This window comes from Salminus brasiliensis, chromosome 5, assembly GCF_030463535.1.
Source record: "Salminus brasiliensis chromosome 5, fSalBra1.hap2, whole genome shotgun sequence".
Classification (NCBI taxonomy): Eukaryota; Metazoa; Chordata; class Actinopteri; order Characiformes; family Bryconidae; genus Salminus; species Salminus brasiliensis.
The window spans coordinates 36064099-36081765 of NC_132882.1; the positions used below are offsets into that span (position 1 = coordinate 36064099).

The 17667-nt window shown below is 40.5% G+C and overlaps 1 protein-coding gene across 1 annotated transcript; it reads left to right on the plus strand.

The window, feature by feature from the left end:
• Positions 1-2317: 2317 nt before the first annotated feature.
• On the plus strand, positions 2318-3115 carry LOC140556621 (testis-specific serine/threonine-protein kinase 6-like; the record flags this gene model as incomplete). Its single annotated transcript, XM_072680702.1, has 1 exon — positions 2318-3115. A coding segment is annotated over one exon (798 nt), but the record flags the coding sequence as incomplete, so codon positions are not given.
• Positions 3116-17667: the final 14552 nt, after the last annotated feature.

The following is a 17667-nucleotide window of genomic DNA, read 5'->3' on the forward strand; positions in this document are numbered from 1 at the left end:
CACGTTACCTGGTATGAGCGTCCCTGCAGGTATGATGCAAACCATTGCCATGCAGAGCCGGTAATTCCAAGACCGGCAAGGATAGACAGGAGGATCTTGTGGTCCACTGTGTCAAAAGCTGCGGAGAGGTCAAGAAGGATCAGAACCGAGGACATTCTGGCAGCTTTAGCTGCATGGAGCTTCTCTGTAACTGCAATGAGAGCAGTTTCAGTAGAGTGTGCAGCTTTGAAGCCAGACTGGTGGGGGTCCTGAAGATTGTTCAGAGTGAGAAAGAGAGACAGTTGGTTGTAGACGGAACGTTCGAGAATCTTTGAGAGAATCTTTTGATTAGCACTGCAGTTTGGGTTATGTGCTGCTGAAGTAACTGAAGGGGTAAATACTTTTTCACAGGGCTGATCTGCATGCAAAATACATTTGTTGTGTAACATTTTGATGGAAGTTCTAAAAGAAATTGCTGCAAATCTGCAGTAACAGAGAACCACCAGAGGGGGCAGTACTTTTGCACAGCACTGTGTGTACAGTCAATGAAGGACACACAGCTCTGCTTCTCAGAACACTGTAGAGTACCCAGGCTCCACCCCCCATTGTGATGTCATCGATGATGTCACGGAATCGGAACACCTATAAAAGGCAGGTTGTCCCTCATTGGCTCAGTTACGATTCAGCAGCTCGCGAGACAGTTGATTCCTACGGTACTACTGGTGCGGACATCATTTGGTGGACACTTATCTAGATCCTTATTATCTAGAACCTAGAAACAGTATCTACACCTGCTTCTCTCACACAGAGGACGAGGTAAGAACCATTTATTAATTACTGATTACAACAACACCGAACCGCTCAAGCCAAAAGAAGGCTGACGTCACATTATGATAATGAGTGTGTGAGTCTAGAACCCCAGCTGGATGTAATGCACAAGGCATTGTCTTTTACTCCACACTAAAGGTTCTGTGTTGTGAGCAGACAGCTCCTCCATCAGAACCTCAAATGCAGGTCCGAAAAGACTGTGATCAGAACCACTGCTTTTTAGTGTTTATCCCTCTTTCTATGGAACAGAACCCCTTCTGTATTAGAACATGACACTTGTGGGAGTTGGGGAGTTGAGGATGATGAGGTGGGATGGTGAAAAGTCAACATCCTGACCTCACTTACACTCTTGTTGCTGAATGCAATCAAATCCACACAGCAGTGCTGTGCAAAAGTCTGAACAGTAGAGACTGTTACTCCAACTTCTTTAATACCCTTAATTTCAGAAGAAGCAATGAGCAGCTATCCCAATACTTTTGTCAATACAGTGTATATTGTACATACACTTCTGAAAAATCCAACAAACAAATGTTAATTATTTAAAAAATAACATAGAGATTCTTGTCAGATGATGCCTTTTTTGACACAGATCTGCCTTTAGGGGGCGATACACTAAAAAACACTTAAATTCTCTAAAAGCCCTTCTTCTAATGTAATGCTGTGTTCAGTTTCTGAGTTTAACAGTTTTGTAATTAGATATGTAAGAAAGCGCTCTCCCAGTCCAGTGGTTTGACTTATTTGTTTAATATCTGCAGCTTATTATTCCAAGGTCAAAAGGTCAATCTGTGCAAAACTCAAATCAAATTATTCTTCAGAAGGGCCTCTGATCAATAATCATACATATGGAGACCTTCTGATCAGCTCTGCCACCCTATTACTGATCGTTGTCTGTTAGAAGTTCTCGAAAAGGTCTCCCAAAGAGTTGCCTGTGCTTAAACACTGTAATCGCCACTCACAGCTATATTTTCCCCCTCCCTCCAACCAATTAACTAATCGACCCTGCTGATTGGCTGACACTAACATTCCATGAGATTTTATAGGATCATTTAGAGAGACAGAATGACATTGTCTAACCACTTTGATCGAGGGTCACTGGTTCAAACCCTGGGTCATGCTCCTTGCCATCAGCAGCCAGAGGCTGAGAGAGCGCAATTGGCCTCATTCTCTCCAGGTGGGTACATGGGCAGCATGGGCTTCTGCTAGCCACAGCATCAGTTCTGGGTACCCAGCGCTTTCCTCCGAGTGTGCTGGTTGCTGGGTGATGTTGCATCAGTTCGAAAAGAGGCAGTGGCTGGTTGTGCATGTGTCAGAGGAGGCAATGTGCCAGTCCTCACTTGCCCAGTGTTAGGAGCATTACATGTGATAGGGGAGGAGAGCTAATGAGTGTCAAGGATTAAGATCAATCCCTAATCAAGACTAAATAAACTTCATTCCAGCAGGAATTCACAGGGGGAATCGGTCCTCACACCTCCTCTACCTTCTCTAACTGTCAATTCTACATTCTGTTTGCAGGGAAAACATGGAAACTGATGACATTCTGACATTTTTTGGGTACGACGTGTTGAGCGTCATCGGTGAAGGGACTTACGGCACAGTTAAGCTGGCCTCATCTGAAAGGCACCCAAACCAGGTGGCCATCAAAATAATGGACTACGAGGCACAATCCCAGGAACTCACCATTCTCAGAAGAGTAAAGCACCCTCACATCATTCAGGTGCATGAAATTATTGAGATGCAGGAACGTGTGTACATTGTGATGGAGGCTGCTGCCACAGATCTCCTTCATCATATTGTTGAGACTGGCCCTATCCCCACTGACCAGGCCAAAACGTGGTTCTCCCAGCTACTCAGCGCGGTGGACTTCCTGCACCAGCAGGACATCGTCCATCGAGACCTCAAATTAAATAATGTTCTGCTGACCTTTGATGGTCAAATCAAACTGGCAGACTTTGGATTAGGATGCTTCTCAAGAGGCTTCCCTGACCTATGCAAGACATTGTGTGGAAATCCTTACTACTGTGCACCTGAGATAAACATGCGTCAGAGATATGATCCAAAGAAGAGCGATGTGTGGAGCCTTGGTGTGATTTATTATGCCATGGTTACTGCGTCCTTGCCCTTCTACGACTCTATGAAGGCTATGATCCCAATTCTCCAGCGAAGACCCTTGGAGTATCCAGAGGAGGTTGCAGTGGAGGAACCCTGCAAAGCCTTCATCTCCTACATGCTGCAGAAAGATCCTGTCACTCGGCCTTCTGTGAAAGAGGTGGCTCGGCACCCCTGGCTAAAATCAAGGCAAGAACTTTAAGTTGAATGTTGTGCTGGATATCAAGTCCAAGCTCCATGTTTATATACACTTAATCATATACCAAATGTTTGTGGACACCCATTATAATGAAATCATTCAGCAACTTTAAGTTACACACACACAGCTTGTCTAGTCAGTTTAGAGAAGTACCGCCAACAGAATAGGACTCTCTGGAGCAGATAAACATGAACATATTGGCACCATGCTGCCTAATGCCAGGATAGGGCTGCAGGGGTATAAAGCCCCCCCTTGCTCTCTGGAATGATGGTGGTGCTTCACCCAGTGCTTTTGGGATGAGTTGGGGAGTTGGGGATGACGAGGTGGGGTGGTGATCATCATCCAACATCCTGACCTCACTAACTAACGCTCTTGTGGTTGAATGCAATCAAATCCTCAAAGCAATGCTCCTGCCAAAATCTAGTAGAAAACCTTCTTCTCTGGACAGTGAAACAGTTACTCCATGAAAGACAGGATAAACTCTTTTTCATAGCCTTGATTTTAGTAGAAACAATGAATGATCAGGTGTCCCAATACATTTGTCCATGTAGAGTAGATAAAGTACAGTGTCAGCTCACTAACAATAAGCACATTTCTCTGTCTACTATCTCCAGAGTTATCGGCAGGTTTTTAGTGGTACCCGTTGATGAAGAGGATGGGGCAAGCTGCTCTCATCAAGAGGTCCTCCCGCTCCAGGAGGACGACTGCAGTGGAGCTGGAAGCGTAGAGGTTGTAGGGGAGAAGATTGGCTGCTTCAGCTGTGCTTCACTTAAGAAGGCAGCTCAAACCTATGTTGTAGCACCGATCTTGAGAGCTTCTGAAGCAGTTCGAAGAAGAATTAGGAAGTTCTTCAAAAGGACGTCCATTGTGCACGACTTCTCCTCCTCTTCTCAGGAGGGTGCTCGTCATTCTGCTGCCTCTACAGAAGCTCCTGCTTCTTCATGTTCTGAGCAGAGACGCGAGGATGGGACTCCAGACATCTTGCTCCATGAACCAGTGGTGGAGACGGAAGCTGTAGAAGCGCAGCCAACGATGAGGCAGGGAAACAGGAGGCTGAGATTCCCCAAGTTTAAGGTATGTAAGTCGAGTGTTGAGAGATTGTGATGGTCCAAAATGTTCAGTTTCAGTTGGTCAATCTTTGTCCTTTTGTTCCTCCAACAGATCCTGAAGAAGACGAACAGGGTTCACCCCCTGTAGACATCGAGCACGGCTCCTGGTAACGATAACCTTCTGGCTGGGTCCGGCTCTGAAGGGAATGTCCCGCTCCATGGGCTGGTAGAGGAAGCAGAACCTGTTCTCCCACAGCCCACAGTGACGCAGGAAACCAGGAGCCCTTCAGGAGTTCTGATGGGAAGGATCCATTTCAGGGTGAAGTCTCGCTCCATGGGCCATTGTTGGAGGACCCTCTTCTCCCAAGGTCTACAGTGATGCAGGAAACCAGGAGCCCTACAGGATGCTTCAGCTCCCCTTCAGATTACTCAGTCTGAGATGAGGTATTTGAAATTTGAAAATCACTGGAAATTGTCTTATGTTATTCTTATGTTAATTGTTATCAAGTTGTTCTTCCATCAGACCCAGAAGACAGGAAGAGTGAACCTCTTGTAGCCAGTCTTTAGTACTGGAACCCCAGTCAGCAGTTTTTCAGCAGCTTCAGGTCCTCTCAAGACCCAATGCAGCTACCAGCCAGCCTTCACGCCCCCCACATCACTCCCATGTCTCCATTATTTTCCTCCTCAGCTGTTATTCTCCCGCTTTCTCCTTCTCTGTTCAGCTCTCTGGTGTCGACCCGAGGAGGATGGGTTCCTCTTTTGAGTCTTGGTTCCTCTCAAGGTTTCTTCCTCTCGATCTGAGGGAGTTTTTCCTTGCCACTGTCGCCCCTGGCTTGCTCAAAAGAGGCTCAGACCCGACTTTCTGATTCCTGTGCGATGACGTCCACCCTAAAAAATGAATACTGATTATGTAATTTTTAATATTAAATAATTGCTTGAGTAAAGATTTAATGAAGGAACGTCTTCAAGTAAGATGTGTCAGTCCAAAGGGTGCGCTAATGTATTCACACTGTTCTCTCTGTGTCCTTTAGAGATCTACTGAGGTCTTACAGCCATACAGACTAAAAATGTTGTGACGTGTTATAACTTATAACTACAGATAGCGAACGAACCTCGCTGAGTGCCTGAACCGCCGGGTGGCTTGCTCGCAAATGAGGAAGTCGAGCCGAAGCTGGCCTAAACACACCGTGGTCAGAGACGGGAACCTCTCGGGGTACATCAAGGTTCCAAACCATTTAATTCTCGGCATCGAACTGAGCGTTGAAGCCCCTTAAGTCCCCCCCCGTCTCAGGTGAAACACATTAATTAAACATGACGTGATGAGCCTGAATCAAACACTGAACCGAATCAAGAAACTGAACCGAAAATACATGAACGTATATGAACAAGAACCGGATCCATGAATCAAAAACAGAACCGAAACACAACAAAAGTCATTCTGTGAGCGTGTGGGCGGCGGCTTTATGAATCGCCCTGGGGGAGGGTGCGAAACCGAGGGGCTGACACCTTCAATGATTTTGAGAGGGTATTACATGCTTTAACTTCATCCAGACTTGATTACTGTAATGGGCTTCACGCTGGTGTCGGTCAGGCCTCCATCGCACAGCTACAGTTCAAAACACTGCTGCTGGTCTTTTAACAAGAACACGTTATCTAGAACACATCTCGCCCTTATTTGCGTCCCTTTATTGGCTTCCTGTCCGTTTTAGGATTGATTTTAAGATTTCGCTCTTTGTTTATAAATCATTGAACGATTTAGCTAAACCTCTCTCTCTGAGCTTTTGCAGCCATACGTTCCATCAAGGTCACTCAGATCTGCTGACCAGCTCCTTCTGGTGGTCCCTAAATCCAGGCTGATGCACAGGGGTTAGGTCATAGCCCCTAAACTATAAAATGAGTTGCCACCACATGTCAGGCGAGCCCCAACACGGCACGGCACGATTTTAAAATCCCGTTTCAAATCTCACTTTTTATTCTGCCTTTTAATGTAGTTAAGAGTTAATGTTGTGTTTTTGTTTTGGTTTTTTTATGTTTGTCTTCCCTGTTTATTAATTTACTATTACTTTGATCAGCATTAGTTCTTTTAAAATTTACTTTATAAATAAAACTGACGTTGACAGATTCAGCTTCCATCTATGTCGTCATAATTTGCTAGATCAGATTGTGTCTTTAGCTTATGATGATTTGGGAGAAGACTGTAAGGGGGGGTTCAGGTGGCTCCTCCTGCATTGTGGTAGGAAGCCAAGTCCCACCTCTGATTAATGAAGCCAGGAATGATAGATGACAGATGACTGAAAGTTACAGGGGAGGGGGCAGGGTTGCGCAGATTTGTAGAGGTAGAGATGTAAGGGGTTAGGGAGGAGGGGCTTCAGGCCTGTTGCTCCTCCCACAATTTAGTTATTTCTTAACTGCAATTTTGGAGAAAACACCCTGAGTCATGGTTTTCCCAACACCACCCAACAGCTACGCTACTCTTACTTCTGTTTGAATATTAATATTTAGTTTAATAATCAATATTTCAGTTCTGTGGTAAAATATGGACAGAACTTTATAAACAGTAACGCTGAATACATCTACTCCATGATCAGGAGGAACACATGATTAAATGAGATTTTGATCAAAATCTTACTCGTCTCTCATGGCTGACAGGTTCCCCCCTGTCAGTCAGTCTGAGTTTCCATGGTCACAAGAAGGAGAGTGGAGAGGAGAGTTGTAATAGGGAGAAGGAGATTGGGCGTGGTCCTTCTCCCAAACTTTTAGTTATTACATCTTACAACTCTTTTAATGTTGATGACGGTAAGTAAATGTTTAAAAATATGCAAAAGTTGAAAAGATATAAACCCAAATAAAACTCTATTTCAAGATATTATAAAAACACATTGTGATTTTTTAATGAATTGGTCTGATTTTATTTAATCAGAGAGGTTTGTAACATTTGGATTTGTGTCATGGCGTGTACGGCCAGACCTGAAGGGATGAACACTCACAGAGATGGAAATCAAAGCAAGATGGTTTATTAACAAAACCAAACACCAAACAAAGGGACAAGAAACGTGAAGTGCAGCCCAGGTGGCGGAATAAAGAGATTCTGAGATTTGGGGTTTACTGTGTAAAGTGGTCTGTTTTCATCTATTTCCAGAGGTAAAAAGTAACACATTCCAACTTCTCTCATTACAGTAGTTTTAATAAAGTATGAGGACACCACATATTTGGGCCATAGGTCATCTTCATTCATCTTTAATCAATTTCAAAAGCATTAATAAAAGCCTATTCATGATCAGCTGCCAACGATGCCTCCTAAAACCTGTGGAAAATCTCCACTTTTCCAACCTGAGGAAATACCCAAGCAGTTAGCTGTCTGGATAACTAACACTGGCTAATCAGATACTGTGTTCTTTTACTACTGTAGAATAATGAGTGTGAGAGCTGTTCATTCCTGAACATCCAAGCATCCCCCCACCAAATAATAAACTTCAAATAACATCAATCCAGCCTGCTTGACATTGGGCTGTGTGTAATGCAGCCCGTTACCTCAAAAGAGTTAGACACCCCTCATGCAGCTCCATTATTACAATTATGTTAAATTGGTGTATACTTTCCTGACGGCTGCCGTAAAGTGATTCACACTCACTGACGTCTTCACTACAAGCGAGACACTTTTACGTCTAAAGTCTGATAACTGGAGTCCGAAATGTTCAAAGTTGATGTAAGATGATTGTGAAAAGTTTAATTATTGTGGCTTAAAATTCTGTTTATAATAAAATATTCAAACATGCGACTGAAACAAACATCTTAGACCAGTATGAATTCCATCTTCATCTAAAATGGTCTGAACTGGTTTAAGCTGGTCTGGTTTGCTGGTGTATGCTGTTTTTTCTAGAAGGGCAGTTTCTCAAAGGTTTCTGGTCTTTGTGATGCTCTTATATTGTAACACCTTCTGGTGCGAGGTGCGTTCCACTGATGTGTCTGTGTGCATTTTTCACCACTTAAATAGTAAATAGTAAAGAATGCCGTTTACTTGTGTTATAGCTTCATGGTAATAAAAGGGGGAGTGGTATTTTTTGGAACCAAATTTCTATTGACAACAGTAAACAATTATTTAATGTTTAAATGTACTTTTGTTATTATACTATCAATGGATTATTCTAAAATATATTTTTATTATGATATATTATGTAATTATAATATTATTTACAGTTTACATTCACCTGGCATATCGAGAATATCTACACCAAACTGAATGGTGCATGGAAGAATCTAGCCATCTAGCCATTTAGCGATCGTTATAAGCTTCCTTGTATAAGGACTCAGCGGTCAGATGACCGAAACTTGGCCCAACTAGGTGTAAATAGGTCAGACCGGCCGGTACCATCCTATCCCCCTGACTGTTCCATTGGTTAAAATCGTGCCAGTGATTAATTGCCCATCTATACACGACTGTCATATGCCAGATTAAAATTTATGATCATTACTGAGACGTTTTTATCTCAATAAAGCGTTGCTATTTATCTTTATTTCAACAATGTAATATTGTTGTTGCTACTCTGGCATTTAAAGCTGATACCAACAGGTAAAGCTAATTATCATGCACTTTTCTATCCGCTATCGAGCTAACCTTGTGCAAGATCAGCAGATAATTGGGATCCAAATAAAATGATAAAGCAACCTATGCAACAGCGGCCTAATTAGCTAACGATTTGGGGACCGCATCCAGTATGTCTGTAAGAGTATGGCCAGTGTAATTGTCGCTTTGTCACCGTCTAGCAGCTGACATCTGTAACTGACCAAAGCTAATCATGAAATAAATGAGGAGGTCCAGTGACTCTGCTGCTGCTGTTACAGAGAACTTGTAGTTCCTCCATTGTGGACTTTATATGACCTACACTATTAGACATTATTCTAAAGGGATTAACCACTTGATTATGCCCTCTGTTTTGTTTGGACACTAGAGGGCGCTCAACCGCAAGTCCAAAATAAATGGGTTCATATGGAGCTTTTGTGCAAAAGTAATAACGATCCTACATTTTGATATAGATAACTGCTCACGTTCTCCACACAATACACCATAAAACAGCTCAACACACATTTTAATCTTTTATGAGACAGAATTCAAGACGTCAGTGAGTCTGACCAGCCGATAAGCAGATCAGTTCACCAGTCAATCAGCACTCAGCAGCCAGAATGGAAGCGGTTTTTGCTCTAAATCTGTTTCCTGTAGGGCAGGATGTGCGCGCTGTTACATTTTTTTATTATTAATTTCTGTAACAATTTCTTCTGCTTTAGTAATTAAAGATAATTCCTGCCTGAAAGACCAGAAAAGCATTAAAACATTTTTTACCACTGAAACCACTGAAGTCCTATAATTGTTGATTAAAAGTGTGTTGAGTTGTTTTCCTCTGTTCTGTGTTACAGTGAGAGCTGTTATCTGTATAAAAATGATGAATCATTTATAAATTATAATTTTGAACAGCTTCATATAAACCCATTGTTTGGAGTCACTCAGGGGCGCCCTCTAGCGTCTGTGCAAAAGACATTAATTTAATTTAATTTAATTTAATTTAAAAACATCTGTTAAAAAGCCACCACTGTTAATACATTTAAATTCATTTAAAATCATCGATTGAATAATTCAATATCAGTATAATTTAAAAATGTTAAAAATGACGCTGTAAGTGGAAAATACGGCGCTGATGTAATGTGGTGAAGTGACCAGCAGATTTAATCTCAGACTGAGTTAAAGCTGTGTTAGAAGACCAGCAGCTGGAAACTCCAGTAGAAATCCTGATTTAATGATCATATAAATGATCAGGACAGACTAAGTGGAGGTTGGTTAAGCAGGGTGAGCAGACGTCCTCTTTTTACCGGACATGTTCTCTTTTTGGGATGTGAAAACTGTGCTCATTTATTTCAGGGCTGCGTCTCTTTCTACAGTCGCTACTCAGTCTGTGTGGATTTATACAGCTTTAAACAGCCCGCTGAAGCCCCGCCTTCTCACCAACACGATTGGTCTACATGTGCGGGCGTCTACATCAACCATTGGTCAAACTGCTTCTCACCACAGTAGATTGGCCACAGCCTAAAACCCAAATGTAAATAAACACAAATGAGCTTTTCTGTATCTGAGTTTTTATTTTATTTAGGAATTTGTTTATATATTTTACATTGACATGAAGCTGAAAAAGGTAAAAGGTGTAAAAGTAAAACTGTGCTTTTTATTATTTTACTTGACACTCAAGTTGGACTGAAAGGAGATGACTTGGACCTGTAAGCAGAGTAAGGCTATTTATTAGTTTTGTTAAATGAGTAAATGTACGTGCTTTAATGTTCATTAACAAACTCACTTGAGATATTAAACATTACATGTTAATTTCCTTCTCTTACTAAAATGACACTCAATGGAGTAATATTCATACTGTTCAATAATGACAAACACTTCAATTAAAATAAAATCTTTAATCATTTTTAAGCTTCTCAGGCTGCAGCAGATTAGGGCTGCGACAAACAACTATTTTTACAATCGAATAATCTGAAGATTATTGAAATAAATAACTGATTTAGCTTGAGGTAGTTTTGCTAAGTAGCAATTAAGTTAATAAAAAAAAAAAACTTATTCAGAAATTCAGTGTTAATGAATTACCCCGCTAATATAAAAGTTATATAATATAAAAGATTAATAAAACTCCAATACCTTTTTTTCTTTTGAATTTTAAACCTAAGGATATGTATGTAATGCTTGGAAAAGAGTGACCTGCCAAACATTAGCTGATGGACACCTTCTACAGGTAGACGTTTAAGCTGCTGCACTGGACAACACATGCGCTTATTCTGGACAGACTTCAGTCTCTCCTTTTTTCTAGCTATTCCCTGTTCATGACTGAAACCCTCTGCTGGTGTTTGTGATCCCCAAAAGTGGAGAAAACAGGTGGAGAGGTCAGACCTGCTGGACGGTTTGATGGTTCTTTTAAGGAATTGTTCTTTTGTAAAAGAGATGTGGATATTAGGAACCTAAAGCTTGAAGAACCAAATAACGTACAATAAAGGTTCAAACATGGTTCTAGACTGGAGTCATAAACTGATCCAGAACCTTTAGATTATGTGGAGGTTCTTTAAAGTGTGGAGTTTTTTGGGTTGAACTCCTCTCATTTATTAAAATAGTTCTTTAAAGAAACAACCATTGATGGGTTCTTTTGGCTTTTCTATGAAATCACTCCAAAGACCCTCTTTAGGAATCTTTATTAAAGCGTGAGGGTTTTTGGAGGGTCATTCGTTTAGAAATGGGCTGAACAGCACAGGTACGCTTTCTGGTCTGCTGGTGCCATTCTTCATTCAGCTATTACATTCTGGGTGGCCGCTAAAACAAAATACAATCAACTAATCAATCAACCAATCAACCTTTATTTCCACTCGGAAAATACAGAGTTTTTACAACAGACAAGGACTGAAAGAGGAGAATATTTTTTATTTGATATATTTTATCTAAAAGGAACGAAGGTAAATGAATAAATTAAAAACATTAAAAAGAAAACCAAGATAACAGAAGCTTAAGAGTAAATTATATGATAAAATGAACAAACTAATGTTTAATTAGTAAGGTATAAAAATAGGATTTAATATTAAGATATTAAGAAAAATAAAACAAAACAAAACTGACACAAATAAAACCAGAATATGGAGAGAAAATAAAAAATATGACAACTATATATGTCAACTATTAAAAAATAACATTTAAAAATAAAGTAGATCAAAGTAACAATCAACAGAATTATACAATGTAAATATCAGAATAATAAGAAAAGAAAACTAAGTACAGCTAAATGAATTAAAATGATCAAATAAAAGAATCATATTTCTAATGCACTGATTTAAAGGAAATTGAAAATGAAAGTAGAAGAATGAGATGAAATAAATGAATTAAATACAATAACTAAAATAAAAACCAATAAATGAGTTGGTTAGAAATTAAAGGTTTAAACTGACTCCAGAGAGCTGAGCTTTAGTACTTCATAGTGAATTCCAGCTCGCTGCTGGAAGCAAGTTTCCCAGTTAAGTAAAAACTCTCGGTACCTAGCAGTTGATCCAGCCACAGGAGCGAATCTCATAGTGAGCATTATTTCTAGACCTCATGTTGAAGTGAAGAGGACTAGCTGATATTAAAGCAGAGCTAAATCGTTGGTCGCTGCTTCCAGTGAATTAGTTGAAGCGAACAGATGCTCTAAAAATGAAGGCACTGCCCAGGCTGCTGTTTCTATTTCATTCACTGCCTGTAGAAGTAGCTCTTAAACAGTGGGGCGAGTAGTCAGAGCGGTCAGATGACCAGAGCTCTGTGTTTCTAGATCAGACTGGCGCGGAGCTTCTAGTGTTAAACACTGGAGAAGAACTAAACCAGCACTAATCAATTCATACTGGTCTATTTCTTTCACCAGTGCAGGACCAAGAGTCCAGTTCCACTTATTAACTAAGCAGCAGATTATTGGGATCAATATAAGCATGTTGATATATCAATATAATATAACCATGATTAGCCGGTATCACCGTTAGTTTGTGCAGAACAATGAAATGAAATGAAAACAACTTTATTTTTATTATTTTTGATCAAAGTTATGGTTTTATTAGTAAAATTAAAGCTACGTCTGAAAGGAGAGAAATACCTTGTTTCCTTACCTGTTAAACTGCTGATGAAACTATTCAGCTCATTAACGCTGACTGTTAACAGAACACGAGTGCAGTCATTCACTCTACAGCACTAAATACATCCATCCCTGCCATTTTCCTGCTGTCCGGAAATGTGGCTACATGCCCATTTCAATAACAGTGCCCACCTGACCCAACACACACCCACTCGCCCGGTTTATTCCTCTTTGCTGCCATCTAGTGTGTCTGGTGTGTCCAGCAGTACAGATTACACCATAGACTAGAAGAGTCTATAAGAGATATGCTTTAAACAACAAACACAGATCAAAATACTCTACACATTAATCATGAAGCAGACTGACCAACCTAAAATTACATTTACATACAAAAACTAACAAAAGCCTAAAATATCCATTTCATTCATTAATAGCTAACGGCTACCAAGTGGAGAAATGTTTTACAGCACCTTCTGATCATGTTTCTTAATCCGTGTGTTCCTGCAGAGGCTTGGTCTGGTGTGAGCTTCACCACAACTCACTGTAGAAACTCAGAGGAACACTTCCTAGCTTGTGGACTCATTTACTCAACATTTACTCAGTTAATAGCAAAGCTGCACGGCACATCTTTGAGGTTGTGTAATACAACAGTCTCCTCCACCACAAATCAACATTGAACGTCTCCTGAGAAACAGCACCTTGTGGAGCAGCTACATTGCTTCTCAGTAAGCCAGCTTCATCTCCACATCCAGTTCCACCAGAACCTTTAAAACCAGGAAACACTGAGTTTCCGTTTAGTCTAGAAGGACGATGCTTTACTCTATGAGGCCAAATTTCTGTCATAAGCCTAGACTGATGATTCCCAACTCCCCTCATTGAAGCAACCCTCTCTGCTTACTTTCCAGCTCTCTTTGCTTTAGCACAGCTGATCCAACTCATCAATGGTTTGAGGAGCAGCTGATCAGTCTGAACTCATCGGCTAATGGAGAGAGAATGGATTTCTGATCACTTAACTGATGAGCTCAGTTAACTCATTACTGCCAGTACACAACCTATAGAACAAAGCCCTTATTTAGTGAACAGGGACATGCCCAGGACTTCCCAATAATGCTCCTCTATAGTTTATATAATTCATTAAAAAAAATCATTATTCACAGGACCCACAGCTTACCTGCATCACAAGTCCATGTTAAACATGCTATACCTGTGTTCTAGACTGTCTTAGTAATAACCTAATATTATATTTTCATCATATGAGGCAGAACTGCTCAACTTACTTTACTCTATCCAGAGCTGCAGCCCGAAATTCAGACAAATTGTACCTGTAAAATTTACAGCACACTTTATAGGTGGATGACTGATCAGCAATTCATTTGTCTTTGTAGGTCTATTTAGAAATCCTAGTGAAAATGCTCACGTGAGGTTTGTCTGGGAGGAAGGAATGGTGAGATGTCAGCTAGTTCAATTCAATTCTATTTTATTTCTATAGCACTTTTTACAACAAATGTCACAAAGCAGCTTTACAGAGATCCGGGTCCAAGCCTCTTTTGAGCAAGCTAGTGGCAACAGCTAGTGGCAAGGAAAATATGATAATATGGCATGATAGGATCCAATAAATGGACAGGCAGACAGCAGGGGGCAGCTCAGCACATAGGGGAGAGAAAAGAAAGGAGAAGATGATGATGCGTTCAGGAGATGTCAGATTAGACTGATGTACGGCCTGTAAAGGAAGTAGATTAGAGAGACTGTGAACAGAGAGCAGTACAGTCCAAACCTGTTAGTATTCATACAAGCTACATCAGCAGGGAGAACAGTACAGTGCATTGATGGATTATCCGAAAGCTTGAGCAAAAAGGTAGGTTTTTAATCTGGATTTACACACAGAGAGTGTGTCTGAGTCCCGAACACCAATAGGAAGTCTATTCCAGAGTTGGGGAGCCATAATAAGAGATAGAAGATAAACAAGAGAAAGCTCCTCCTCCAGCGTTGATTCTTCTAAAGCGGTTTTAGAAGTTCCCCAAGATATTGTGAGGCCAAACCATTTAGTGACTTCTTAGTCAGAAAGAGTGTTTTATAATCAATGCAGAATTTAAATGGTAACCAGTGCAGGGACGAGAGAATGGGACTAATATGCTCTCAATTTCGAGCCCCTAGTGAGAACTCTAGCAGCTGCATTTTGAACTAGTTGGAGCTTTTTTTTATTGATTTACATGATTTGCCAATTTACGCAGTTTGGCAATATTACGTAGGTGGAAGAAGGCTGTTTTAACTATGTAACAGATGCGTGCATCAAATGAGAGGACAGAGTCTCTAGGGTTTTTACAGTGCTACTGGGTATGACTGAGAATCCATTTAAATCTACAGCAATATTTGCATTTTTGGATCAATAAGTAAGACCTCTGTTTTTTTCTGGATTTAGCAAAAGAAAGTTGTGAGTCGTCCAGTTCTTTATGTATTTAAGACAGTCTGTTCACCAAATGTCCTCATTTGCTTTGGCTGATAAGTAGAGCTGGGTGTCATCAGCATAGCAATGAAAGTCAATACCATGTTTACGGATTATTTTGTCCAGCGGCAGCATATAAAGAGTAAACAGTAGCGGACCCAAGATTGATCCCTGAGAAACACCATATTGTACTTTTGAGTAGGAGGAATTTTCATTATTTAAGAGAACACATTGGTGGCGATCTGTTAGATACAATCTAAACCAAGTGAGGGCCGATCCTTTAATTCCTACAGTATTTTCAAGCCTGTCAAGCAGAACTGCATTATCTATGGTGTCAACTGCAGCACCAAGGTCAAGCAGCACAAGAATAGTAGAGCAGCCCCTATCAAATGAAACGAGGAGGTCGTTTGCGGCTCTTAGTAACACTGTTTCAGTGCTGTGGTTGGGTCTAAATCCAGACTGAAAGACCTTGTAAATGCTACTGTTGTGAAGGGAGGTGCACAGCAGCTGAAACGCTCATTGGGGTCAAGGTTAGGTTTTTTGAGAATAGGCTTGATAATTGCTGAATTAAGGGATTTAGGTATGTAGCCAATGTTGAGGGAAGAGTTAACTATGGCCAGTACTGCTTCTATAACCCTAGTCAGAACTTGTTTAAACAACTGTGTTGGAACAGGATCTAGTACACATGAGGATGACTTTAATGAGCTAATAATGCTAACCAAGTCCTTTCAGTAACCGGATGGAAATATTCAGAGTGTGCATTAAAGCTGGTGCACCATTCATCAACATTCACTGCAGTGGTCAGCGACTAACTATGAATTTTTAGTCCAATGTTTTTAATTTTATCCTGCTAACGTCAGCAGGAATGGCTGAGTTAGTGTGTCTGTGACTGCTGTTGAGTTTGATCACAGTACTAAAAAGAAATCTGCGGTTGTGTATGTTATTGTGTATTAGTGATGCGATTTATGAAGATTTGGCTTTAATTAAGACTATTTTGCATTCTGCATGACTATGATGCCATTCAAGCTGTAGAGAGTACACGTATGGTCATTATACCAAGGCGCTAGCTTTTTCTCCCTAATTAGTTTGATGTTAATTGGCACAACATTGTCAAGATTAGAGCGGAGCACAGACAGCAGATTATCTGTTTCATGCTCAAGATCTATATGATGAGATGGGCTGGAGATGGTTAAATCTGGAAGGTTATTAATAAATACACTAGCTGTAGACATTGTTACGGTACATTTTTGCTCATAAAGCGAGGCGGCAGGCGGATATCCTGGTTTAAGACTACATGATTAGGTAATGCTCAGAAATGGACTGTATGAGGGACAGACACAGTCTCAATACTGCAGGGTTTATCTGATAAGCTATATGAGAGTGACACTGGTAAATTACTATTTCCCTTGGCCTGCTTCTCCAAAAGCCACTGAATCTTCTGGTCCAGCAGGGCAAGCTCCTTGCTGAGCGTCCGAAGAGCACGTTCCTCTGCGGTCACCATGTTCCTTGAAGTAAACAAACACACAGAAACGCAATCGACGGATGGTAAGATGAAGTAACGTGAAGTAAGAGGTCGTAGTTGGCACAAAGATTACAATACCAACCAGCTAAGAGAAATAAGAAGCAAATAAGCAAAAGCAAAGATGAAGGAAAATCAACTGAGGACTAGGAGTAACAAGTCATTTTTCAAGTAATAAGAGAGCAAACAAACAAACAGCAGGTGAGCGAGCGTACGACCTGTCCACCGGAACCGCAAACATCTGCAGAGTTCATAGCTTTATGATGGGAGAGTCATATGTCTGCTGTAACTGGTGGGTCATCATTTTCTGGTAGGAATCTGCACCCAACATGTTGCACAGCTGGACTGTAATACCTTTATGTGTGTGTTGGGGAATGTGGGGATGGGTCATTTATGCTTGATTTAAATATTAGAAATGTAAGAATAAATCACAGGTAATAACTTTTGACTCTGTGGTTTTACACAGTTTGTAGAAACATCAATTTCACTTATTGAATAATTCAATCTTTAAATGAATCAAATTCATCAATAAAGTCAAAGTTCAAATCTGTTCAAATATCATTTATACCGTCTCATAAGGTAGACAATCTTTGCTCACATATTTTCTAGCAGTTCTTAATTTGTAAATGCATTATTGACAATATTTGATGTATTTGGCAGAGATATATCAGCATAACTAAAGTCTTTTTGTTAAATTGCAGATGATTCTGCTATTTGTGTCAGTAAAGATTACTTTATTTTACAGTTAGTTTTGTTAAAAAGCCTCAACAGCTAAAAGCTGTTAAAACAGATTTTTAATGTATTCCAATTATTCAGATTTTGTCAATATGTGCATCTATTTATAACTCTTGCAGTTTATCAGTTTGACCACAAGGTGACATCCAAGCTCCATCCATGTGGTCAATTCCAAAGGGATT